The following is a 24,258-nucleotide window of genomic DNA, read 5'->3' on the forward strand; positions in this document are numbered from 1 at the left end:
TGGAAGAGATTTCCCGACAAAACTTCCGTTGACGGAGTGTGGCCACACACAAAAGCCAGTTGGAACTGGGCTCCGTTCTGTCGACAAAGCAGCTGGACTGCCCAGCCACTCTCTCGGCAAAACGTGCACCAGGAAGCACAAGACAGGGCTGCCCATTGTCCTGGACGCCGTATCTGTCAACAGAACCTTCCCCACCACTTGCCCCCCAAGCATCAACACAGCTTTTCTGTTGACAGAACCTGTTGACAAAAGGTGTTTTTCCTCATCTGGGAGAGGCAGAAGGTCGTTGGCAGAAGTGCAGACTTTTGTCAATATACTGTTGACAAAATGCATTGTGTGTGGACGTTCCAATAGTTTTGTCAGCAAACTCGATATAGTGTAGCTGTAGCCACAGAGAATACAAAATAGAGAAATGTTATCTTACTAATTACAACAAAAAGAGCACGTCTGTCTCCACTGACACATAGAACCTCTGCTCCTTGGCTCCTTCTGAGTAATATAGTAGGCCCCCGGCTTACATGGAGGTTGCCGTCCTGTGCAACCTCACATAAGTCAAATTCTGCGTTACTCGGGGGAGCCAGGAAACTGACCAGAGCAGCTGCCCTGGTCAGGCTCCAGCTCCCTGCCACTCACAGGAGACAGGAAACTGATCAGGGCTGCTACACTCAGAGTCACATTAACCTGAGATTTGCACAACATGAATGTACGTATTACGGGGCTCTACTGTACTGGAAGTTGCTTGCTTCTGGCAGAAGGAAAGCCCCCTTTATTGACAATCACAGAACCTCTGATTTGACATTCCTTGCTGAACACTTCACCAGAATATTCTGACTGTCTTCCCTAATTTCCCTGTATCAAACAGTCCCTTAGAAAGGGGACAAAGAACTCCACAAAAAATATTCACAAAGTATCTTATATCAGAGGGGTAGCTGTGCTAGTCTGGATCTGCAAAAGCAATGAGGGGTCCTGTGGCACTTTATAGACTAACAGAGATGTATGAGCATAAGCTTTCATGGGCAAAGACCCACTTTGTCAGGTGCAGGTGTATCTTAGACATCCTTTCATGGCAGGTGGCTTTGTCCCTGCTAATCAGATGGTAGCCAGACATAATTGTTTGTTTTTTTGTTTTTTTTTTAAAAAGGGGCTCACTGAAAAGATCATCCTAGCTGACAGATGCTTAGATAATTATTTATTCCTGCCATCAAACTCTGCCTTCAGAATAATGGGTATGTAATGTACATGCACAGGTCTCATAATTCAAATTCCTCTCCCTGGAACATTAAATGAAAATAATAAATGCTGAGCATGACCAGACTTTTTTAAAGAGATAAATATTGTCAATCCCAACCACAGGATTAACATGGAAGAGGTGTTTGATGATTTGTGTGTTCAAAGTAACACTTATTTCAGAGCAACCACAAGTAATAGTCACTTCCGAGGTGCTAGTGGGGCAGAGGGGGCAAAAAGTTCTGACTTCATGGACCACAACAGAGAGAGATCTGTTTGCAGGAGCTCCTTATCTGCTGTCAGGCCTGCTGGACCAAGCTAATGATTACAATTATTAGCCATGGTTATTTTATTATTCAACAAGACGAAAAACAGGAAGCCCTACAAATAACTGAATGAAAAAATATGAACTAGTTACTTCTGTTATAGTGTCTTCTGTATGTGTCTCTGGGGGAAGCTTTTAATAAATATTGCAGCCACAAATTTAAATGTAGGTGGCCCTGCTGAATATTAACATATTACCAACTAGTTTATAGTTGACAAAGTAAGTAATTTTAACTGTGTTCTGTGAAACTGAAGAAATTATTTAAATTAGCTACACTACTTAGAAGTCACGTAAACAGTCTTGAAAGAGGAGAATTAACCCATATTAAAATTTAACTTTTTTTTTTAAAGCCAATGTTTAGTTGCTGTTTTCTTTTCAGGAATACATGACATTACTAGGCGATTACCAGATATAGCCTTTTTTTTCAAGTTACAACAGAATTCTAAAACTTCAACAAAGCCAATTATAAAACGTTCTAAAATTTATTTATTTGCAAGTATTTTGGTCAACTTCCTTTCACCAATTTATGCTGAAGTATTGGAGAGGTTATTTTTTGGGGGAGTGGGGGGGGCTGGGTGTTTGTGTGTGTTCGTTTGTTGTGTCTGTAGCAGTTTGCTTGTAGAAATGGGCAAGATGAGCTGTGAAGTGCTTAATATCTAAGCAGAGTACCAAGGGCAAAGGATGAGTTTGAGATGCTTACATTAAAGCCTTTAAATTATCTTTTCCTTCTTTGTATGCAATCATAGGGGGAAAAAAAAACAAAAACCTTTTATGCTTGTTTAGCTTTCATTACTAGCTCCATGTCTTCAGGCTTGGCCTGGGGGACATTATTAGCCCTCCTGAACAGGCAGTTTATTTAATGACTGCCCAGTGTGTCTTAATTGCCTTTTTGGTTCCAGGAATAATTTAGATAACTTTTTAAGTTAAAGAAGAGCCATCCCTAGGATATGGCCAACTGGGGCAACCACTCCAGGCCTGCACTGTGGAGGGTGGGGCTCACAGGCCACCATGATTGGCCAGTGCAGTCTGTCCCACAAGTGACAGGTTGGTCCCAGAAGTGACCTGGTTACATTTTTTTTTTTAAATTTGGTCCTTTTAAAAAATTTTTTTACTTTTAATTACATTTTTAATTGTAACAGGAAATTAACTTCTGTTTTTAAAAAGTCCAAACACTGTTGTTTACATAAGAGAGATTTAGTTCTCTGAACATTTTTCAATCAAATAATTTAGAAAATCTGTAGCCTAAGTCGGTGAGTTTACATGACAATTTTAGAAAAACTTTTTCTTTGCCTTCCTGCCTCACATGAGTGTTTGTGCCCCATCAGTAATTAATTGTCTATTTCTACAAATGTTATATTTAAAAGGGCTTCTTACATTTTTAATTAGCATACCATCAAATGATCTTGCCATATTTCTACATATTTTACTACTTGTATAACATGCAGCTAATATGGGACTGCTTGCTTTTAGAATCAAAATATTTGCAAGTACACACATTAAAAAAACCAAATGTGGTTAAGCATTTGAGAAAAAACAAGGATTTCATTTTTAAGTGAGAAATGTGAGTTGGAAGAAAATAGTATTTTGGTAAAAATTTCACACCATAAATGTTTTCCAAGTTTAGGCAATAATAACTTTAGTGTGTTTACAAAATATCTGTAGAATTCTTTGAGTGGGTTTAAACTCAGGTTTTCCCTTCAAAATGAAACCGGTCGTAGGGGTTAGTAGAGACCCACTTTAACTCTAGATTTATTGCTCTGATAGCACAATCCTCCATTTCTTTTACAGCAGTTTTTTCCCCGCCCCCAATAATGTTTGGATTGTTTATCTGCTCAATGTTTACATGTTTTTGAGAGCAAGATACAGAAATCTGGAATTTTTGTGATTAGATTTACTATTTTGTAACATACTTATCTACATGTACTATCATACTTACAAATAGGCTAGCTATAACATTCTTGTAATCGTATTTTAACATTCAGTAATGGTGCAAATGTTTGTAACAATTTAAAACATTTTATTAATATTATTTTGCAACAATATTTACACATTTGCCGAAAAGCCATGAGGCATGAAGTACTATTTTTGCCTTGGGGCAGTGATATGCACTTTGGCATCTAAGTTAATCAGTCTTCCCTACATTTAATTTTTATCATATTCAGTTCACTTCACTTTGAAGAGGGAGAAAAAGGAAAGGGGAAAAAAAACCAAGAACACAATTGAAAAAAAAAAAATCAGGCTTTTGCTTCCCCTGGAACAAGGTATAACAGCTTCTTGGGGAAACAAAAAAATTTGGAATATCTTAAGATACAAAACATGGCTTTTTAACGGAATTTCATTTGCATCTAGTCATGGTCTTGCACACATAATTCCATTTATTGAAATGAACCTTCCCACTCAAAGCTTAAATCAGAGCCTCATGAAGGAAGTTCCTAATCCTCTAAAGTGATACTTTATTAATCAGGACGGAGAAAAAGTTTAGCTGAAGTTTGCACTTAAAAAACAAAAGTCTCTCACCCCCTTTTCATCTTAATTCTTCAGTTGTCCATCTGATTTTAAAGTTTGAGACAGCATTAAAAAGAATCTAGAAGTTATTAGTGAAAGGAGTGGTGGTGGCAGCTCTCCTTAAACTGCTGTGAAATGTGATGAATCACAAACAGCACCAAAGTTGCTTCATTAGGGGAAAGTGGCATTATCTGTTCAAGAGTAAGCCACAGAATGTAGGTGGCCATCCTCAGACATATGCTACAGAGCCAGCACAAATTTACACCTTCCCTTAGAAGGGAGACCAGGTGAAAGATTGTGACTCGTATCATCATCATCTCCTTCCTGCTCTGCTCCAGGGGTAGCACATCACCACCAAGCTCTTTGCTAAAGGCAAATTATTAGTTCATAGTTACATTATGGTTTCTTTTTCATAACAACAAGGACTAATCTTTTACTATTAATTATGTCATCCAAGAAGAATGGTGACAACAAGCAGCCTTGCTGTCTCCATTCCTCTTTCTCCTGGTGACAGACTGGGTCATGAAGACAGTGACAGCAAGGAAAAGAAATGGGAGGAAATGGGATCAAGTGGACACTGTGGACCCCTCTGGACAACTTGGACTTCACTGGCAAATTGGCACTTCTGTCCTACAGCCACTGCAAGCGAAGACATCAAACCCTGCCGACATCTCAGCTTTTTCTCAGGCTTGACGCTTTTAGAACCACATAAATTACAGATGGAAAGAGACCTGTTTAGTAAGCACATTCTTTTCCCCTCTCCCACCAATGACACATGTGGCCAAAGGTAGAGGGTGTATCAGATCTTACTCGCCTAAGGAGCAGGGGCTTGAACCTCTTCATATTGCAGCCAACAGGAGCAAACCTGACCCTCGATCAGTTCTTTCTCATACCACTTTGAGCAATGGTATAAACCCTAGAGATGGGTATTGGCAGCCTCAACCATTCAAAAACGATGAATCAGGCAGCAAAAATTCATGCCACTGGCTTTTCAAATTAAAAAACAAAAAAAAAATGTTTCTTTTGAATTTGTCTTCTGGATTCCAAGCCTCAAGAGCCTATTTGCCTCTTGCGTTCAAGATCTTCTCCATACCCATAAACACTAAAAACTTACTCGAAAGAAAACAAAGTAGAAATTCTCATTCAATCTCTTGAGTCTAGCCTGAAGAAAAAATACCAGATATTCTGAGATTCATAATAAAATCATGAGAATTGCCATCCCTGAGCTATTTGAAGATACTTGCAAGTAATTTTTACCATTGCTGTAAATGAATACAGAAAAAAATCACTTAATCACAGTGCACATTGGACAGCTGTGTAATCCTCAAGGTGGCAGGACGGTCTGGCATTTTAAAGATCAATAGAGTCAGCCTATTCATATGTATCCCAAAAATTTAACTGCAGCAGCAGCCAGAGACATAGGAAGATACTGCTTGAGACCAAAAAAACCAGCAGTATTATCTGGAAGCACAGTATACACTAAACTATGCGCTACATCAAAAGACCACCAGAAAAATATGTGACCTATTTTAAAAAGTTGTTTTGGAAGTCTGCTGCAGCAATTCTAGTTACCTTCCTTCGTGATACATGCCATCAAGCTGACAACATGGCTGCTTGCTGATCCATTATTTCATATTTAATATTTCCTATAAAGGGAATTTTAAAGAAATAATTATTAGTGATTTACTCATTATTTACATTGTATCAAGTAATTGGAAGCTGTTTTATATTCCTTCGCAGTTTTCTGTATGTGAGGTGAGAAGAGAATATTAAAATAAAGGGAGAATTTTTTTTTTTTTTTTTTTTATTTCTGGGGGATTATCAGATGCCCTGTACAAGGAGGAGGAGAAGAGAGTTAATCAGTACTGCTAACTACTGAACTCATGTAAGAGCACTTCTACAAAGTACACGTTGTTTCCCTTTGTAACACCCAGAGAAACAACGCTCCAAGGAAGCAACCATTATACCCAAATTAGAGACAGTCAAGATCGCAAGATACAGTACTGTAATAAAAATAAATGCATGATTGATACCAGATAGCTACACTATGATTATTGGTACCAAAGGTCCTGGTTTAATGAAGTCATCTAACCGAGGTAGGAGAGTCCTAGAATTCCTCTCAGTTCCCGTGACACCTGGATTTAGCATAACCTCGAGAAATGGTGACAAGCATGAAAGGAAAATTGTGAGAGGAAAAAGGGAGGCTGAAGAAAAGAACTGAGAAGAAAGAGAATAAAGAAGCTGGAGGGCAAAGAAAACTGGGAACAATGAAAGGAATAAGGGTAATAAAGCTCCGAGACACTCTTTTACATGGTCACCGTTATCATAAACCAGAATGCTTACTGCGACTCACTCCCCACGCTTACATTATGGAAAATGGATTATGAATATAAATATGAATAACCCCAAAATGCTTTGGACAAGATGTGGCTTGTGACTAATATTTTTAATGTTATAACCTGCATGATCTATAAATCCTAATTTGTGCATGCATCATTTTTGTAGTTGAAGTTACAAGTATCTATATATTTGTATTCCAAATGTTTCTCTCTGTGAAGACCTCAACAGGAAATTTGGCTACCCTATTGTGAGAGTATGGCTTGGGAGGGGATAGACGTACTTAGCCAACTTAATGGGTGTCAATCCACATCTAAGGAATTTGTCTGCAAACATACAATCCGACAGACAGGCAATGGCTGATTGCCTAAAAAGGATTTGGACAGGTGACCTGCTCATGTGACAGGTTCCATCTTGGAGTATACTCTTACACAGAGAGAACAATGGAATTCCCTCCCCAGGGAAAGATATAAATATGACCCTGGTATTTCTCCATCTCCAACAGCCTGCCTTAAAATTGCCCAACACACTGTAAGAGAGACAGAACTTTACTCAAGACCCAGGTCAGGATAAGATCATTTCTGACCTGTAGATTTCACCTGTTATAAAGGCAGATGGTTAGGGTAAGCACTCACAAGAATAGAATTAGCTTTGCATTTTTGCTTTTGTTTGATTTTGTAACTTATTTTGATTTGATTGTCTTTACTTATAACCACTTGATTCCATTTTCACTTAATAAAAACTCTTGTTTATAATCAAGCTTAGTGTAAACTATTACCTGGGAAGGTCTACCACTGTGGATATTTCCCTTTCATGTATAAAGCGGGCTTACCTTATGAGTCCTGCCTGTGCAAATCTGTTCACAGAGAGACACAGATTTATTTGGGGTTTTGATCCCTTCTGGGGATTGAGTCCATGGGTGCTCTGCCCTAGAACTGCATCTGTCCAGAGCTGTGGATAAACAGTGTCTGCAGTGAACTTTGGAAGGCTGGCTGGGGGAGTGGGGGCATAAACTCCAACTCTGTGCCTTGGCTGGGAAAGACCAGAGGATCTGGCTCAGCAGGACAGGACAGTGGGGGAGCCCCAGAGATCAAGAAGGAGGGTATCAGTGGAATGATCAGCACATTGGGGAACATCCCCAGCGGGTCTTCACACCCCATCACACTTACACTGTACCATTTAACCAGCACCATCGTGGGTCAACCATGATGACTAGTCCACAGCCATCGAACTACAAATCTATGTTTACATTAGTGCATTGGGCAAAATTTTAAGCATCAATTCCATTCCCTGAGTTACTAGACCCAGGACCACTTTACACATGGATCACTTTGTCATACCCTTCTTCATAATGTTTTGGAGTTCAGAGGAAGGATGGGCTAACTTAGGTCGTCCCATCCATATACGATGTAATAAGAGAAATACTTTTTCTTTTCAGAAAAGGCCTTACCAATTATCCCCATACAGGCTTGCTCAGAAATACAAGATTTAAAATACATTGCACTTACACTATTGGGAACCAAAAGTTATTCAGGTACATATGAACCCAGTCTGAAGTCATCTGTAGTCTGGTTTACACTATGAGGATAGGTCGAAGTTAGCCACGTTAGGTCAATTTTATTACAAATGAGTCTACACAACCAAGCCACTTCCACTGACTTTAAGGGTTTTTAAAATCAATTTCTATACTCCTCCTTGACAAGAGTAGTAGCTCTAAATTTGACCTTTGGTGGTCAACTTTGGGATAGTGCATATGCAGCACTGTTCAAGTCGATGTTCTTGGACTCTGGGATGTGTCCCACGGTACCCAATGTGACCAGTCTGTCCAGCACTTTCAAGTCTGCTGCAGCCCCAGGTACACAGGAAAAGTCCATGAAATTCAAAATTTCCTGTTCTTGTTTGGCCAACTTCATGATCTCAACGACACACCTGACCATCAACGCCAGGATCACAAATGAGCTGCAGCAGGATACTGGATCTGATTGTTGTATGGGTAGAATAACCTGTGTAGGGAGGACCTGAGACCAGGGGCCAGGAGCAATGCCCCCTGACTCCAGGGCTGTGCTCCAAGCCGCAGGCTTCACAGCTGCCTAGCCTCTTCTCCCCACCAAGCACTTGCCGTGCCAGTTCCTCCCAGTCCCTCCCTGAGCTTGAATACCACAAACCAGCTATTTATGGTACTTCAGAAGCTCTAGGAGGGTGGAGGAGTTGCTGATCCTGGTGCCCTGAGCTTTTCCTCCCATGAGAACCCCAGCCCCAGAGTACCCATGGATGTAGTCTTGGGAAGTCCAAGTTACAGAGCATCAACCTGTATTAGGCTGGACAGCTGTCACCTGCTTCCTCTCTCCAAAATACTGTTACTTTTACTAATTCACTTGACCAAAAAACTATCCACTGGTCAGCCAAAATGACACTCTTTGAATTCTGCAATTTTCACACTAAATTTTTCCAGTATCAAAGGTAAAGTTTTAGTAGATTGCAATTGCAGTAAATCTTGCTTGGCCAGTAGATTTACAATACAGATTTCTGTAAGTTGCCAGACTGGAAATCTCTCAGCAGCCATACTGTAGACAGTTTCACCTATATTACTAGCTTTAAAAAAGTAGTCATGTAGCACTTTATAGACTAACAAAATAACATATTAGATTATGAGCTTTCATGGGACAGACCCACTTCTTCAGATCATAGCCTTACCAGAACAGACTCAATATATCAAGCACAGAGGTCCAAAAACTTTTTTCAAGGTTGGCAAATCAGAAGAGGCAGAGGGACCATGGAGAGGGGAAGGAGGGGAGTTAAGAGCAAGATAAAACATGAAAGTATGTAAAAGAGTCCTTATAACAGGCCAGGTAATTGCTAGGGCTTTCTGGAGTATGGCATCATGGTTTAGGAAAGGTTGTAGGTGTTTAATGATGCATTGCAGTGGTTTGAGTTGTGGGCTGTAGGTAATGACAAGTGGTGTCCTGTTATTGGTTTTTTTGGACCTATCTTGGAGCAGCTGGTTTCTGGGTATTCATCTGGCCCTATTGATTTTTTTTTTTTTTACTTCTTCCAGTGGGTAATTCAGGTTTATGAATGTTTGGCAGAGATCTTGTAGTTTTTGGTCTCCGTCAGTAGGATCAGAGCAGAAGTGACTATCTCAGGGCTTGACTGTAAACTATGGATTGTGTTATGTGTGCAGGATGGAAGCTAGAAGCATGTAGGTAAGTGTAGCGGTCAGTGGGTTTCTGTTAGACAGCGGTATTGAGCAGGCCATTGTTGATTTGTACTGTAGTGTCCAGGAACTGTCTCTCTTGTGTGGAGTGGTCAAGGCATAAATTGATGGTGGGGTGCAGATTGTTAAAGTCTCTGTGGAATTCGAGCCTCTTTACCACGTGTCCAAATGATAAAGATGTCATTGAGGTATCGTAAGTAAAGGAGGGACAATGAGGACAAGTCACCCATAAATATATAAGCATACTGGGGGGCCATGCGGGTGCCCATAGTAGTGCCACTAATCTGGAGGTATAAGTTGTCCCCAAAAATCAGAAATAATTGTAGGTGAGAACAAAGTTAGAGGTCAGACACCAGATTTGCTGTGGTAACATCAGGGATGGTATTCCTGATAGCTAGTTGTCCATCTTCATGTGGAATATTAGTGTAGAGTGCCTCTACATCCATGGTGGTAAGGATGGTGCTGTCAGGAAATTTTCTGATGTTTTGTAATCTCCTCAAGAAGTCAGTGGTATCTTGGAGATAGCTGGGAGTGATGGTGGCGTAGGGTTTCAGGAAGGATATTACTAGCGTGTGTGTTCATTGAGGAGAAGCCTATGGCCTTGCTGCAGTCTAATATGTAGAATCAGTTTTCCTTCTCTCTCTGTCAGTAAGTTGTCTAGTCATTCTTACATCTCACGTGTAGCTTGAAGTAAAAATCTTGGTTACTTTACAAGATTTTAGCAGAAATGAGGAGGTTACTACTGGAGCTCTGTTACTGTGCATCTATGTGATTAGTCCCCAACAGCCTCCTTATGAATTACAATAACTGTACAAACTTCATGTATTCTATATAGTATCACTCAGTGCTCCACCAAGTGCAGTCACAGCTGAGATAAAAGAATGCAGCTGTTTGACAATGAACAGCAAGTGTATGTAACAACTCAGGGCAGAAAAGAGTAGAGACTCTCCAGAATTAACTGAGTCGATTTGTCTCCGCAGTATCAGGTCACAGGCACTGGGACTTTTAATCTCCTACGTAAATTGGCCCCCATATATCTTTGTACCTGCTCAGTTGCAAATGTCATTCTTTCCAATGACAAGTAGCAAAGTATCTTGTCTTATCCACTTGAAACTGCAGCAGAATTTACATTGAGAAAAGCTTTGCACTGATTTGTTATAGTTTAAACCCTTCTTGGCATATCACCTCACATTCCCCTTTCTTCCCCATAAAAGCAATCCTGCTATAGCACTCCGATTAACTCTGATTATTCTAATTCATAAACTTTTCTTTACTTTTGATTCCCTCTTCATCCTTCTTCGCCTTCATCTTGTCTTTTCTGCAGAGCATATGCCACATTTAGGTTGAAAAATCACTAACGTGTATGGCTTATTTTCTCTTTCATCTCCTCTATCCTGTACCTCCTCCTGAACTCTGCCTACTGCCTCATTACCTGATTGCTGTATTCTCTCAATGTGACATTCAAACTTTTCGTTTCCTCATGTAAGAAAATCTTCTGTTACTTTAAACTCTTGCAATGCTCTTTAGCTTTTCACGAATCCTTCGTTGCTCCAATCTTTTTCCTATCACAGTGAAGCAATATTAAAGCGTGGTCTGCACCAATAAGTGAGGTCGTCTGAACTATGTTTTTGAGCAGTGTGGAAATCCACACCTTTGAGCCGTGTAGTTAAACTGGCCAAAGTTCCTACGTAGACAATGCTAGGCTGACAGAATTCTTGTCTGTACGTCTGTCCTATCTCTTGAGAAGCTGGACTCCCTATGCCAATGAGAGAACCTCTGCCATTGTCATAGGCAGAGCTCTCTCAGCCACAGGGCAATTTGGGGTGGTTGCCCCAGACCCCGCAGCAGCTGCCTCAACCACCAGGGCAGTAGCAGAGGTCCCTATCCTATTCACTCACTGCGGCAGCAGAAGCCTGAGCCACCCAGCAACCTGCTCTGCTCTGTCGTGCTGCTGCTCTCTCCCGGCCAGCTGCGTTCCACTTCACTGCCCCAGCAGCAGGAAGTGAAGTGCCCTGACTGCAAGGCGTTCTGCTTCCCACAGCCACAATGAAGCTGAGAACAGCAGCCTGGAACAGGGGAGCAGACTGCTGGGCCTCTCCGCCTCTTGCCTCCACAGTGAGCAGGAGGCGAGGCGACTCCTGCTGCTGTCCTGGGCCCCTCAGTAATCTTGGCTTCACATTGCTCCAGGGTGGAGAAGGACTTGGGGAAGGGGTGGAGTTGGGGGGCAGGCCCTGCAACAGGGGGCTACCCCAGGTCCCACACCCTTCTAGAAACAACACTCATAGAATCATAGAATATTAGGGTTGCAAGCGAGCTCATGGGCTCATCTAATCCAACCCCCTGCTCAAACCAGAACCAACCCAAAACACTGATGCAGTACAACGCTGCAGCTGCCGCTCCAACAGCCAACACCTTATTTCATAACAGCTACAATTTCTTTTATCCCATTTCTCTCCTCATGTGGAGGGGTTGTTCACTCACAGCTTTAATGCCACTCCCTACATAATCCACTAGAGTGTGTTGGAGAAGAGCCTTACAGCAGTTAAATTTATCATTTGTCCGTTCCATTCATTCCTATTTTGCTAAGCATTTCTTCATCTTTTATTAACGCTTCTCTTCAATTCATAGATTTCAGGGCCAGAGGGAACCACTATGATGATCCAGATGCAGACTATAAAGACCAGAAGGAACTACAGGTTGAACTTCTCTATTCCAGAATTCTCTTGTCCAGCAAAATCTGTAATCTGCCATGATTTTAGTTAGATGGATGACCACGTATCATAGATGTGGCCAGGCTTCCTGTGGTCCCATAAAGTTTGTTTACAGCCACCAGTCCTGACTCAGTGTTCCGTGCTGTTATTTAGTTCTAATTTACCTCTAAATGTCTTCTAAGAGCCCAGTAAGCAGTGGAAGTGTTGGTAATACTGGTAGAAACTAGACCTCCCATGGTTCAGTAAATTCTCTCATTTGGCACCAGTCAGGTCCTGAGGGTACCAGCCTAAAGAGGTTCACAACCTGTACTGTAATCATCTAGTCTGACTTCCTGTGCCAAACAGGCCATTGGAAAACTGTCCTTTATTTACAATTTAACTTTTTTTTTAAGCTTTACTGCATCTTCTTGTACCTTTGTCCGATAGCCTGAAGAGCAAGCCCATTATCAACTTTTTGTTCCCCATGTGTGTATTCATAGCTTGTGATCAAGTCACCTTCTAACCTTCTCTTTAAGTGAAAAAGATACAGCTCTTTGACTCTACTGCTATAAGGCTTGGTTTTCAATGGTTTCATCCTTCTCATGGCTCTTCTCTGAATGCTCATCCTTCTTTACTTAGTAGCCTGTAAATCTGAAAGGCATTTTTTAGACTGCTCAACCCAAGAGCTAGATAATTCTCTTGGGTCAATTTTTTTTTTAAATCTATATCCAATGCTAAGTTTGAAAATCCATATTTGGACACCTGTCTGATTTTCAAAGTGTGGATCATCTTCAAATTCTCACTAGTTTCATCTTCTGTAAGGAAACATCTCCTAAACAGCAACATATTACTCTCCTTTGGGCACAGAGTCCCCTGGGAGTAGAGCCCCATGGATGAGCAGATGCCGATTTCTAGTGCTTTTTTTTTTTTGGTACCTGTACGTGCCAGTACCAGAACCTCAGCAGTCCCAGCCATCGGGGGTGGGGAGCCAACTGAGTACCAGCTCCTTTAAAAAACACACAATTTCTATCCACAGGTATCTCCTTCCATGGGTAAACATTTGCATGTGCACAGGGCTCTACAGTTATGAATGCTGAGGTGTCTCTCATTTTATAAATATCCTCATTGGTTGCAATGGGACTGTTCAGATTAAGTTATCATGTTATACAAGTGGCATAGGTCACCACAGCTAGTAAAGTGCTGTGGAATACCCAATATAGGTTCTATATTCCAAAACAATCTAGATCCCACTTGCTTAGAGGTAATATCATGGTCTGGGCATCCCCAACAGCAGCTGTGGAGAGATTCAAAACTGTTTCCAGGCCTTTATTTTCCAGACAAGGAATTGTTGATATAGTGTTGTAGTTTGGCAGATTTACTGCCATTGTATCTTTATGAGTCTTCAGCTCCATTGATGATAACCAGAAGGCTGCTTGCATGTGTGTTCAATGACATGGACCCAATAATTGCAGCACACCCCACAGACCAGATAAGGATCGGAGGCGCCTGGCCCGGGTTTAGTGCCAAGCAAGGTACAAACAACAGTTAGCAAGTATAAAAATACATTATACTGATATGCTGCACAGATGTACCTGCAGCAACGGACTGACGCTGTCAGTGGAAATTCCACTGCCCACCCAGGTCAGACAAAGATGGTCCCCAAGATACCACATTATATACAGGTACCAACAAAGCACACCTCACTGCTGCATATCAGGTTACCACCCTCTGACACTACTTAGATACCACATAAGAACGGCCATACTGGATCAGACCAAAGGTCCATCCAGTCCAGTATCCTGTCTGCCAACAGTGGCCAATGCCATGTGCCCCAGAGGGAGTGAACAGAACAGGCAATGATCAAGCAATCTCTCTCCTGCCATCCATCTCCAGGTTCTGACAAACAGAGGCTAGGGACACCATTCCTTCCCTATCCTGGATAACAGCCATTAATGGACCTAACCTCTATAAATGTGTTTAGCTTTTTTTTTAAATCCTGTTATAGTCCTAGCCTTCACTGCCTCCTCTGGCAAGGAGTTCCACAAGTTGATTGTGTACTGTGTGAGGAAGAATTTTCCCTTTTTTTTTCTCCACCAAACCTGCTGCCCAGTAATTTGTTTTGGTGTCCTCTAGTTCTGATTTTACGGGAACAAGTAAATAATTTTTCCTTGTTCACTTTCTCCACATCACTCATGATTTTATATACCTCTGTCATACTCCCCTTCGCCCACCACCCTGTACCTCATGGTTCAATTAGATTATCTCTTATCCATCATGCTGTCATTTTAAACCATTTCCTGAACCTAGGTCTGTATCTGTGAGGAGTAGGTACCAAGGTCTTTTTTAATGAGCTGGTGAGACCTTGTGATTTCAACTTAGGAAATCTACCAACTATCATTCCGCACCAGGACCAATTTCCAACTAGTGCTTTGTACTCTCAGCCCTGTCTGTGCCCAGTTCTTAGGCCTGCCTGTTGCTCACAGCTAGGCTTTTGCTTTGAGCCATGTTTTGTCCACTGTTGCTAGGCCTTAGGCCTCAAAACAGGGTTGGGCTGTGTGGGCTTAGACATTCCATCTTACAAGTATTATTCATATTACTGATGGAATGGCTTTATTTTCTCTCAGTACCGTCAGATAGCTGTACCTTGAAATGCAAATACATAGGAGTGAAAAGCTAATCATCTTCCTGCAAAAATACTTTTATTGGGCTTTTATATAACAGTGCAAAGCAAAAAGTAGAGAAGGCCGTAACCACACTCCAGTTTTTGTGACTGTGTAAAACCCTAATTTAGGCATCTCTTCTTTCAAAATGTTTGACAATCTGTCAGGCACAAGACCATAAGCTCAGGTTCTTTAGCTCAACCATCCATTAACATTGATTATGAGTAAAATATTTTATAGTGTTTACAGTCCAAGATTAGACTAAATGGGGTTTTGATTAGATGTGTTTTTCCCAAATATGTTTTCCCAAGGCCTCACTACTGGGCACAGTTAAGGCTGTCCGGATCACCTAATCCTTCAGTTTTATGCCTTGTTTACATGTCTAGCCAGTTAATATTATGGTTCAAAGTGAAATGAATTTCCTGGCTTGCTTGGGGAGATAATGAGAACACCCCTGTGTTAATAGATATTTGGCTGCATGTGCATGTTATCCTTGTGTGCTGCCGTCTCTCTGCACGGACAGCTGGTAGAGAAGTCCTTGAGCAAACCTCCCCCATGGAACACACGATTTGGTAGGTACAAAGCTAGTAGACCAGGTTTATTGTTGACAAAGTATAGTAGTAGCACCTGGCAGACTTTATGAGGACAGTAATACATGTATGCTCATAATAATGGATGCAGCTCAATGAATGGTGGAATTTTCCATTCCCCACTCAGCTGAACCAAAACACACACTCAGAAATGCCTCTTTATCTAGCTATGTGGATGGCAAAAATAGAAAGGCTCAGGCACATAAGGAGCTCAATCAAGATAGAGACATAAAGAACAACAAGAAAATATTCTACAAATACATTAGAAGCAAGGTGACGACCAAGGACAGGGTGTGCCCATTACTCAATGGGAAGGGGAAAAACAATAACAGAAAATGTGGAAATGGCAAAGATGCTTAACGACTTCATTCTGGTTTTCACCAAGAAGGTTGGCGTGATTGGATGCCTAGCACTGTAAATGACATTGAAAATGGGGTAGGTTCAGATGCTAAAATAGGGAAAGAAAAAGCTAAAATTATTTAGTTTAGATGTCTAAAGCACCAAGGCCTGATGTAATGCACCTTGGAATACTCCAGGAGCTGGCTGAGCAGCCTACCGCATCCATCTATAAATAATGGAAATAAGAACCCAGGGAATTACACAATACAAAATAACTTACAGGGAATTACACGGTAACTTCTGTCCCTGGAAAAATAATGGAGCAAATAATTATGGAATCAAATTGCAAAACATCTAGCAGATAATAAAGGGATAGGTAACAGTCAGCATGGATTTATAAAAAACAAATCATATCAAACCAACCTGATAGCTTTCTTTGACAGGGTAACAAGCCTTGTACATAAAGGGGAAGCAGTAGATGTGGTACAGCCAGGCTTCAGTAAGGCATTTGATACTGTCTTGCATGACCTTCGCATTAATAGTCTAAGGAAGTACAACCTAGGAGGGTGAGGAGTCCCACTGCACTTTAAATACTAGAAGATTTATATGGGCATAAGTTTTCAAGAGTAAAACTCACTTCATCAGATACACTGAAGTGGAAGTTACAGTGATGAATTGTGTGTGTGTGTGTGTGTGTGTGTGCGCGCACGCGCGCACGTACACTAGTACGTCAAAAGAAGGGAGAAGGGGATTATAATTCAAAATGATCTAGACAAACTGGAGAAGCAGTCTGAGATAAATAGGGTGAAATTCAATAAGGACAAACGCAAAATAGTCCGCTTTAGAAAGAACACACACACAAAATGGGAAATGACTGCCTGGGAAGAAGTCTGTGGAAAAGGATCTAAGGGTCTTAGTGGACCACGAACTAAATATGAGTCATTGTCACATCTGCAAAAAAGCAAACACCCTCATGAGCAACGGGTGAAACTAGGGTTATGGGAGACAAGCCCCCAACCCCATCACTGCCACCCAGAGCTCCTGTGGAAGCCAAGTTCATTCCCCACTGTATGGTCAGGCCACCTCCCGTTCCCCAGCGGGCAATGCATGGCCCCCGCCTTCTTCGGCCCCTGGAGGGTAGGTGGGATGCAGGCCCAGCTTTCCCTAGCCCCAAGAGGAGGGGAGAGGGTGGGCAGGCAGTATGTAGTCCCAGTGTTCCCAGGGAGCACAGGCAGCACCCCCAGCCCTGGAGGTTGAACGGTGCCTGGTGGCAGCCCCAGCCTTCCCAGCCACAGGAGAAATGGTGGCACAGGCCCAGCCTCAGTTGGGGCTGAAGCCCAGGCAGCCCCAAAGACTGGTGAAGCTGAACTGAATGGGGAGGGCTCTGGGCAGAGTACGGTCAAGGCCAGATGAGCGGTTTGGAAAGGTGTTGCTTTCCTCTGCCTCTTATACCTGCCACCCCAGGGGATCCTGGGAGGTACTAGCAGGAGTGCTGTAAGCAGGACATTGGAACTAATTCTTTTGCCCTACTCGATACTGATTAGGTCTGAACTGGAGTACTGGGTTTGTTTAGTCTGGAAAAGAGAAGACAAAAATGACATGATAATGGCTTTCAAGTACCTAAAAGGTTGTTGCAAAAAGGAAGGAGAAAAATTATTCTTCTTGATCTGTAATGATAGAACAAGCAGCAACGGGCTTAAATTGAAGCAAGGGAGGGTTAGGTTGGACGTTAGGTAAAACTTCTTAAGTGTCAGGTTGATTAACCACTGGAATAAATTGCCTAGGGAGGTTGTAGATTCTTCATCAGTGAAACTTTTTAAGAGCAGGTGATGTCAGGGATGGTCCAGATCAGGGGTCAACAAACTTTCTGAGGCAGAGTGCCAAAATTTGACCTTTTGACCTCTATGTACCACCCGAGTGCCTTTTGAAAATCACTAAGAGTCTGACTTACTGCAGCTTCATTAACAAATAAAGATACAGAGCTTTACCGTTTAAGCAGTGGTTGGTAGCATGAGCTGCTCTTTTGTTAACCCACAGGCAGCGTGGCTCTGAGCAAGCTCCCGGCTGCATGAGAGAAGGGCTGAGCTCCCACTTCACATGCCAATGAAAATCGGTTCACATGTCACCCATGCTAGGGGGTTGCTGATGCATTGTCTAGATGGTGTTGGGTCCTGCCAATACTGCAGAGGACTGGACTTAATGACCTCTCAGGGTTCCTCCCAGTTCTACGATTCAAGCTATGATAATGCAGTTATGTATTGCCACACAGACAGTTACTGCTCCCTGTGTCAGCTTGTTATTACCCATTTTAGTACATGTTGGTTTAAATGAAACACTTGTTTATTATGCTATTATCCTGAACTTACATTTTAGGAGAGGTCACTGTGTTCCTGCTATCCTTCGGGAATGTTTTTTGTTCCATTTTTGCTATCGGGATGTTCTTCTGAAGTGTGTTTGTGTAAGTATTTTGTGCCTGGCACTTCAGCCCTATTGTTGCCAAATTCTATAAACTTGCAAGCAAGCAGAGCCTGATGTTTGCTCAAAGTCTGACGTCTGTGAACTTCACTTTATATCAGCAAAGCTTGCCTACTACTTTTCAGGCCTCATACCTGGCTTCTTACACAAGAGTCTGTATTTCAGGCTCTTTTCCTACTACATACTGTGGTGTCATTTACTCTTAAACTAGAGATATGTACTCCAAACCATACGTCTAATTCAATTTCTTGTCTGGAATACCCAGACACAGGTTAGTGTAACACTCATTTAAGATATCAGTGGGAAATTTCATCACTACAGTCTGCAGTGTTGCCAGCACTTACAATTTTATTGCGAGGCTTATGATAGTTAGTATCTCACTTAAAGCCCCAACATTGGAGACAAGAGATTTTTTTTTTCCTGAGACTCTCAGCTTTCAATTAAAATTTCTATGGGTTATCAAGAAACGCTGGTATGCTCAGCTGTTTACTTAAAAGACACAATGAGTTCCAACAAAAATTCCAATTTGATAAGTTTATTGCTGCCCAAAATTCCAGGTGTATCTGGCAAAACTGAGCTCCAGAGACAAAAAAGTTCTATGTGATCATCCAGCTCATGCAGGATTGTTCCCTACAATGTGTTCTCCAGAGCTGTGTTCAGTCTAAGTTTGAACATATCGAGCAATGAGGCTTACAGTCTTCCCTTGGGAGACTATTCCACAGCCTAAGAGATCTCACTGAAAGATCTCTTTTGATATTTATGTAGAGTTTCACTTTTTTTTTTTTCCAGTTTCATGCTTTTGCTCTTGCGTATGTTACCCAAATACCACCCAAAACAACTCCTGTCCCTCCTCAGTGCTTACATTCTTTGAATGTAAGGGGCTAATGCCCCTAATTAGTTAAGTCTTTTCATATGTATCTTTCCCTCCAGCCTCCCGATTATTTTTACTGCTCTCTCTGAACTGCCTCCAAATTCAGTCATTTGTTTCTGGTAATAAGTCACTCAGATTTGTTTTGTTTATTTACTAATACCAGATGGCATCTGTGAATGCTTCCTCTTTCGCTATAGTCCACAGAGCTTGATAATTTAGGGGCTAGATTTTTGGAAAGATTCACCAGAGCTTGGATTTCCAGGGAAATAGGATAGTCATGAAAATCAGTTAATACTTGGCTATCATTTCTTTTCTTCCCAGTCTTCTTTCACATTTCTCCCTCTTCCCTAGGGGCCCTCAGCACCACCCACAAATAGAAATAAGCCTCAGAATTGCACCCACTTCTCATGAAAGCCCTTGAGTTCAGGCAACATCAGCTTTTACAAAATGTAGGCTAAAGAATAAAAGAACGTGGCTTAAATACAATTTTAAAATCTTTCTTTTCTTCTCTGTTGTAATCACATCAAAAACAAAATCCCAACATCTTTGCCAAAGGCAGCCAGAGCCACACAAGAAAATATTGTTACTACTTTTTAGTCACTGCTCAGTGTAGGAGTCTCATAGAGCCTGCAAAGCGCAGTACAGTTCTCCACTTGTCCCTCATTAAACAAAACAAATGACAGCAACCCATGTCAACCTATGTGACAGACCTGTTTGCTTCTTTGGGCTGCCACCTGAGGTGAACACAGAGATAAACTGTCCATGCACTCAATAAATGCAGACCTAAAGAAAGGGCCTGAATAGCTACTGGGTATGACATTAATCTTTTCTGGGCTGGGAACTCAGGACAGCAGTCTGTAAGTAACCTACACATTGCACTCTTGGCATTCAAGTGTTGACTTCTTCTGTCAGAAGGATCAGGAAATGATAGAATTGGGTTTTAATAGTTCTATTCTGCAGCTTAGGAAAGGAACAAAAACACTTTCCTTTGAAAAGCACGGACTTGCCCTGATTCCAAGCTATTATATGTAGATTCAGGGTTCTGAATGTAATGTTCAGCTCCTACAGCAACAGACATGTCACTTCACTCAAGGGACTATGCTGACCATGCTTCAGAGGCAATGTTCTCTTCAATCATTACTGTTCACAAGGCCATTTGAAAGGAAATCAGAGGACACAAACAGCCAAACACTACGCAGGAAGGAGAGGATGTGGCCAAATGAACAGAAGTGAGTCTCAAGTTTCTTCTAACAGTTTCTGGCTCTTAGGAAGAATAATGGAGAAACATCAACAGCCCATTAAGCTTTTCCTAGGATAATGAATACATTAATTAACAGCCCACTACAATGGCCCAGAAAGTCAGTCAGCAATTGAATGCGCTATGTCAAAAGAACAGCACTTACCCAGCCCTAAACACAAAAATCATCCTCCTCAGCAAAACCCAGCACCAGAAAAAAAGAAAAATAATCATATCAATACATTAGTGAAATAGAGAGAACAGTATTATTAGGTAAGGCATGGAAACTGCTAATCAAGTAGTACAGGTGCACTTGAATGATGTATGCAAGGAATTGTGATAGTACTGACACCTGGCCTAGCCACAGTAGAGATAAACCAAATGGTGGCAGCCTTTTTCCTCATTTGAACTGCAAATCACACGACAATTTTACAATGATAATAGTGAAATAGCAGCAGGAACATAAATATATTCAGTTTTTAAGTGTAAATACTATGTGAGGAATGGAAAACTGGGAAATATACAAGTAAAAATCACATTATAAGGACTGGATAAAGGGTCTCAGATAGAACCAAGACCTCAAATTCTGGATGATGAAACCAGAAATTTAGAGGCCTCCTTCAAAGTAGAGGTTCCAGATGAGCCTGGAAGTAGTGGTAGTTGTGGCTGGACCTTTCAGATCACGAAATCAAAGTAGACATATCTGATGTTAAACAACTAGCATCTTTTGATTTGTTTTCGAACTAGCAGCTGACAAGAATTTATATCATGTTTAAAACCAAAACCCACAATTCTCAGAGACTTGTGCTAGGTTAACATTCACATTCCAGAACAAACAACAAAATCCAAGCCAGGATTATCAAAAACAAGTTCAAAGCTTGATGGGGATGGATGCAATCCAAGTTATTTTCCAGCGTATGAAAATTATCTGAAATCATAACTATGCAGCAGAAAAACAAAATCTTGGAATATGACAGCAGCCTATATTCCATGATTTACAACAATTTTGTTATTCAAAGAAATTAGTAAATATAATTTAAACCAAGAGTGTTCTATATATGTCAACACCATTTTGTGCTGAATGATTTCACTTAATAAAATTCAGCATTTCTCTCAGGACACAGATAAACCAATGGTAGATTATAGTTTTTGCTGATCTATGAAGGAAAATTTCATTTTTAGAAGACCCACACAGCAACTTCCAATACTGTATAGAAAACATTTACAGTGTTTTACTGTTTCTTATAGAGAGAGATCCAAATCCACAGACAAATCTGAAAATATATCAATGCTCTCATAGCTATAATTTAAAAAATTGCTTTTCCTTCAGCTTTAACTCCCCACCCCCAGAGTACTTCTGAATGAGACATTTTATCACAGTGAATGAATGTACTACAGCCATCTGTTAAAAAAAATACAAAAACAAAAACAACACTATTGAGGTTTTATGCTACAGTTTTATAAATTCAGCTTCATATGCTGGCAACTGAGATACATCACCAGTCAGGATTTCAAGCCATTTCCACCTCATTTTTAAGCACTATGATTCTTAAATACATGCATCAGTTATGTCAAAGCCAGAGCAATTTATTATTCTGTGGAAAAAAAGTATTTTAAAGACAGTGTAAAGGTTTCATTAACAAAACAAAACAAAAAAAAAAAAAAACAAAAAAAAAAACCTACCAAACAAGGGAAAACTCCATTGTATGAATTTGGTCGACAGATCTGGCTTATTACTCTCTCCTGGAAGTCCCAGTATTCGTGGGCCTACCTGGTTGAGTGATTTAGGGGATTAGGTTTAGCATCATTCAAAATTCAAGCAGGTAGGCACTGTGTGTGTGTGTGTGTGTCTGTGTGTGTGAGTGTGTGTGTGTGTGTGTGTGCGTGCGCGCACAAATTCGAGAACAGAGAGAGTTTCCCTTATCATATATCACAGAGCTCTGTGTACATTTACAGTGTCATTGTTATTAACACCCACTGTATCTCATGGTACCATTAACATGTTTATAATTAGCTTCTGCTTAATTCATTTTTCCCTAGTACTTGTATTATTGCCTATATACAGAATGTCCTAGTAACTGGTAACACTAAATTATATGTATAAGATCGTTTAAAAATTTGTAATGACACCAGTGCGTGGAACAAGAGACTGTGTAAATCATGTAATTTTTAGACCAATATTTTCAGTAAATTGAATAGGTAAATAATTGCAAGCTGTATCAGCACTGGCCTAGTCTTTAGGTTTGATACAAGAAATTTGTACATCCTATAACTACAAAAAAGTAGCACTTGCGAGTATACAAAAACAAGCAACATTAGCTCTCAAATCTTGTAGTGTAAGAACTTGCTGCCCTCTGAAATATTACATGCGTGCTCTCCAACAGAATAAAAGACACATTTAAAAGATCAATAGGAGCCTTCCACAATCCAGCCAGAAGTGGCATAGAAAATTCTTTTTATAAATCACCCCAAATTCATTACCTTTCTGTAGACAATCATATTTGGAGAATTTTCCTCTGGGTCAGCCGTTTCCACATTACTTTGATCAGTAGCTCCTTGGGCCATGCTTAACAGTTGTCACTCACGCTGCAAAAATAAGAATAGAACACAATGGAACATCAAGTCTCACAGAAGCACGATAAGCTATCTTCCAAATTCAAAGATAGATGTACGAGAGAGGAAGGGACAGGGAAATGTGCTCTGTTCTCATTCTGACATAGATTTGTCACAGTCACTAGTATGATCGTGTGAATGCGTGAGTCAGAGAAATGTTTTCTTTTATATGAAAGGCTCAAAAAACAAGAAATACTTTGGCACAAACCACTGTCTTTATGAAATGACTGTCCCTCTTCATTTCCATTGTCCCTTTTCAGTAACAAGTACATGAGTGTTTTGCAGAAAACCTCCTCCCCTTACAATAAACCCAGTTAAATGGAGCACTCCTGACTGGTATCTTCTTAGGAATTTGCTTCTTTTCCTAACACACACTAAATCAAAGTGAACATGGAGAGAAACAATATACTTGAATGAATTTCACAGGAACAAGTAAAACTTGTTCTTCAGAGAGAACACTCGCTGGTAGAAACAATAGATTGTCGTAGGTGCGTGGCACACCGACATCAACTCAGCTTCCTCAGTGTCAAGGTCACAGTTTGAGTCTCAGCATCCATACCGACTATGAACCTATTAGTTATGAATTACCAGAAGATTTACCCAGCAGTGCTTGGGGCCTTAACTCAAATAAGTTTTGTTTTTCTTCATTTAAATCATTGTTCTGGAGGGAGGCTGGAGATGAGGAACTCAGTATCCAGGGAGAGAAGATAACCCCAGCCCTTTTACCACAGCAGCTTGGGGCCAGGGGAGAAGTATCTATACATGGTTGCTGCAGCAGGCACAGCCAGGGGCTGGTGGGGGATTCATATCCCCCTGCTGGGGGACAGACAGACAGACAAACTCTCTGAAACATATACAGGTAAACCCCGGTTATCTGACCCCCAGTTATTCAATAGTCCATTTTATCTGACACCACCTGAGGCAGTGTGCGATGAAACAGGATATTTGATAACTGGAGAGTTGGATAGTCTCCTCCAGCACCATGCAGCCAGCAGCACGTCCTGGGCAGCTGGCAGCCCCACAGGGGCCAGCAGCACTTCCCCACCCAGGCTGGCTGAGGTTTCCTGCCTGGGCTAGGAGCATTTGCCTGCCCGGGGTGGCAGCCAGGGGAGATGGCACCTGGGCTGCCGGCAGCTCGCCCAAGCCAGCAGCAGCTCCACACCCTGGAGTCAGCT

The 24,258-nt window shown here is 41.2% G+C and overlaps 1 protein-coding gene across 5 annotated transcripts in view; it reads right to left on the reverse strand.

Annotated features, from left to right (window-relative positions):
* Positions 1-24,258, reverse strand: part of RGS6 (regulator of G protein signaling 6) — a 491,454-nt gene that overhangs the window by 438,808 nt on the left and 28,388 nt on the right. For 3 of the 5 annotated variants that reach the window (XM_074997137.1, XM_074997135.1, XM_074997139.1), the window contains exon 2: positions 22,952-23,056. In XM_074997137.1, the coding sequence (XP_074853238.1) occupies positions 22,952-23,035 (84 nt within the window). In that variant the 5' untranslated portion in view covers positions 23,036-23,056. Of the gene's footprint in view, positions 1-22,951; positions 23,057-24,258 lie in introns of those variants that run through there. The other 2 variants (XM_074997141.1, XM_074997138.1) reach the window with 2 other exon arrangements.

Source organism: Carettochelys insculpta, chromosome 6 (assembly GCF_033958435.1).
Source record: "Carettochelys insculpta isolate YL-2023 chromosome 6, ASM3395843v1, whole genome shotgun sequence".
Classification (NCBI taxonomy): domain Eukaryota; kingdom Metazoa; phylum Chordata; order Testudines; family Carettochelyidae; genus Carettochelys; species Carettochelys insculpta.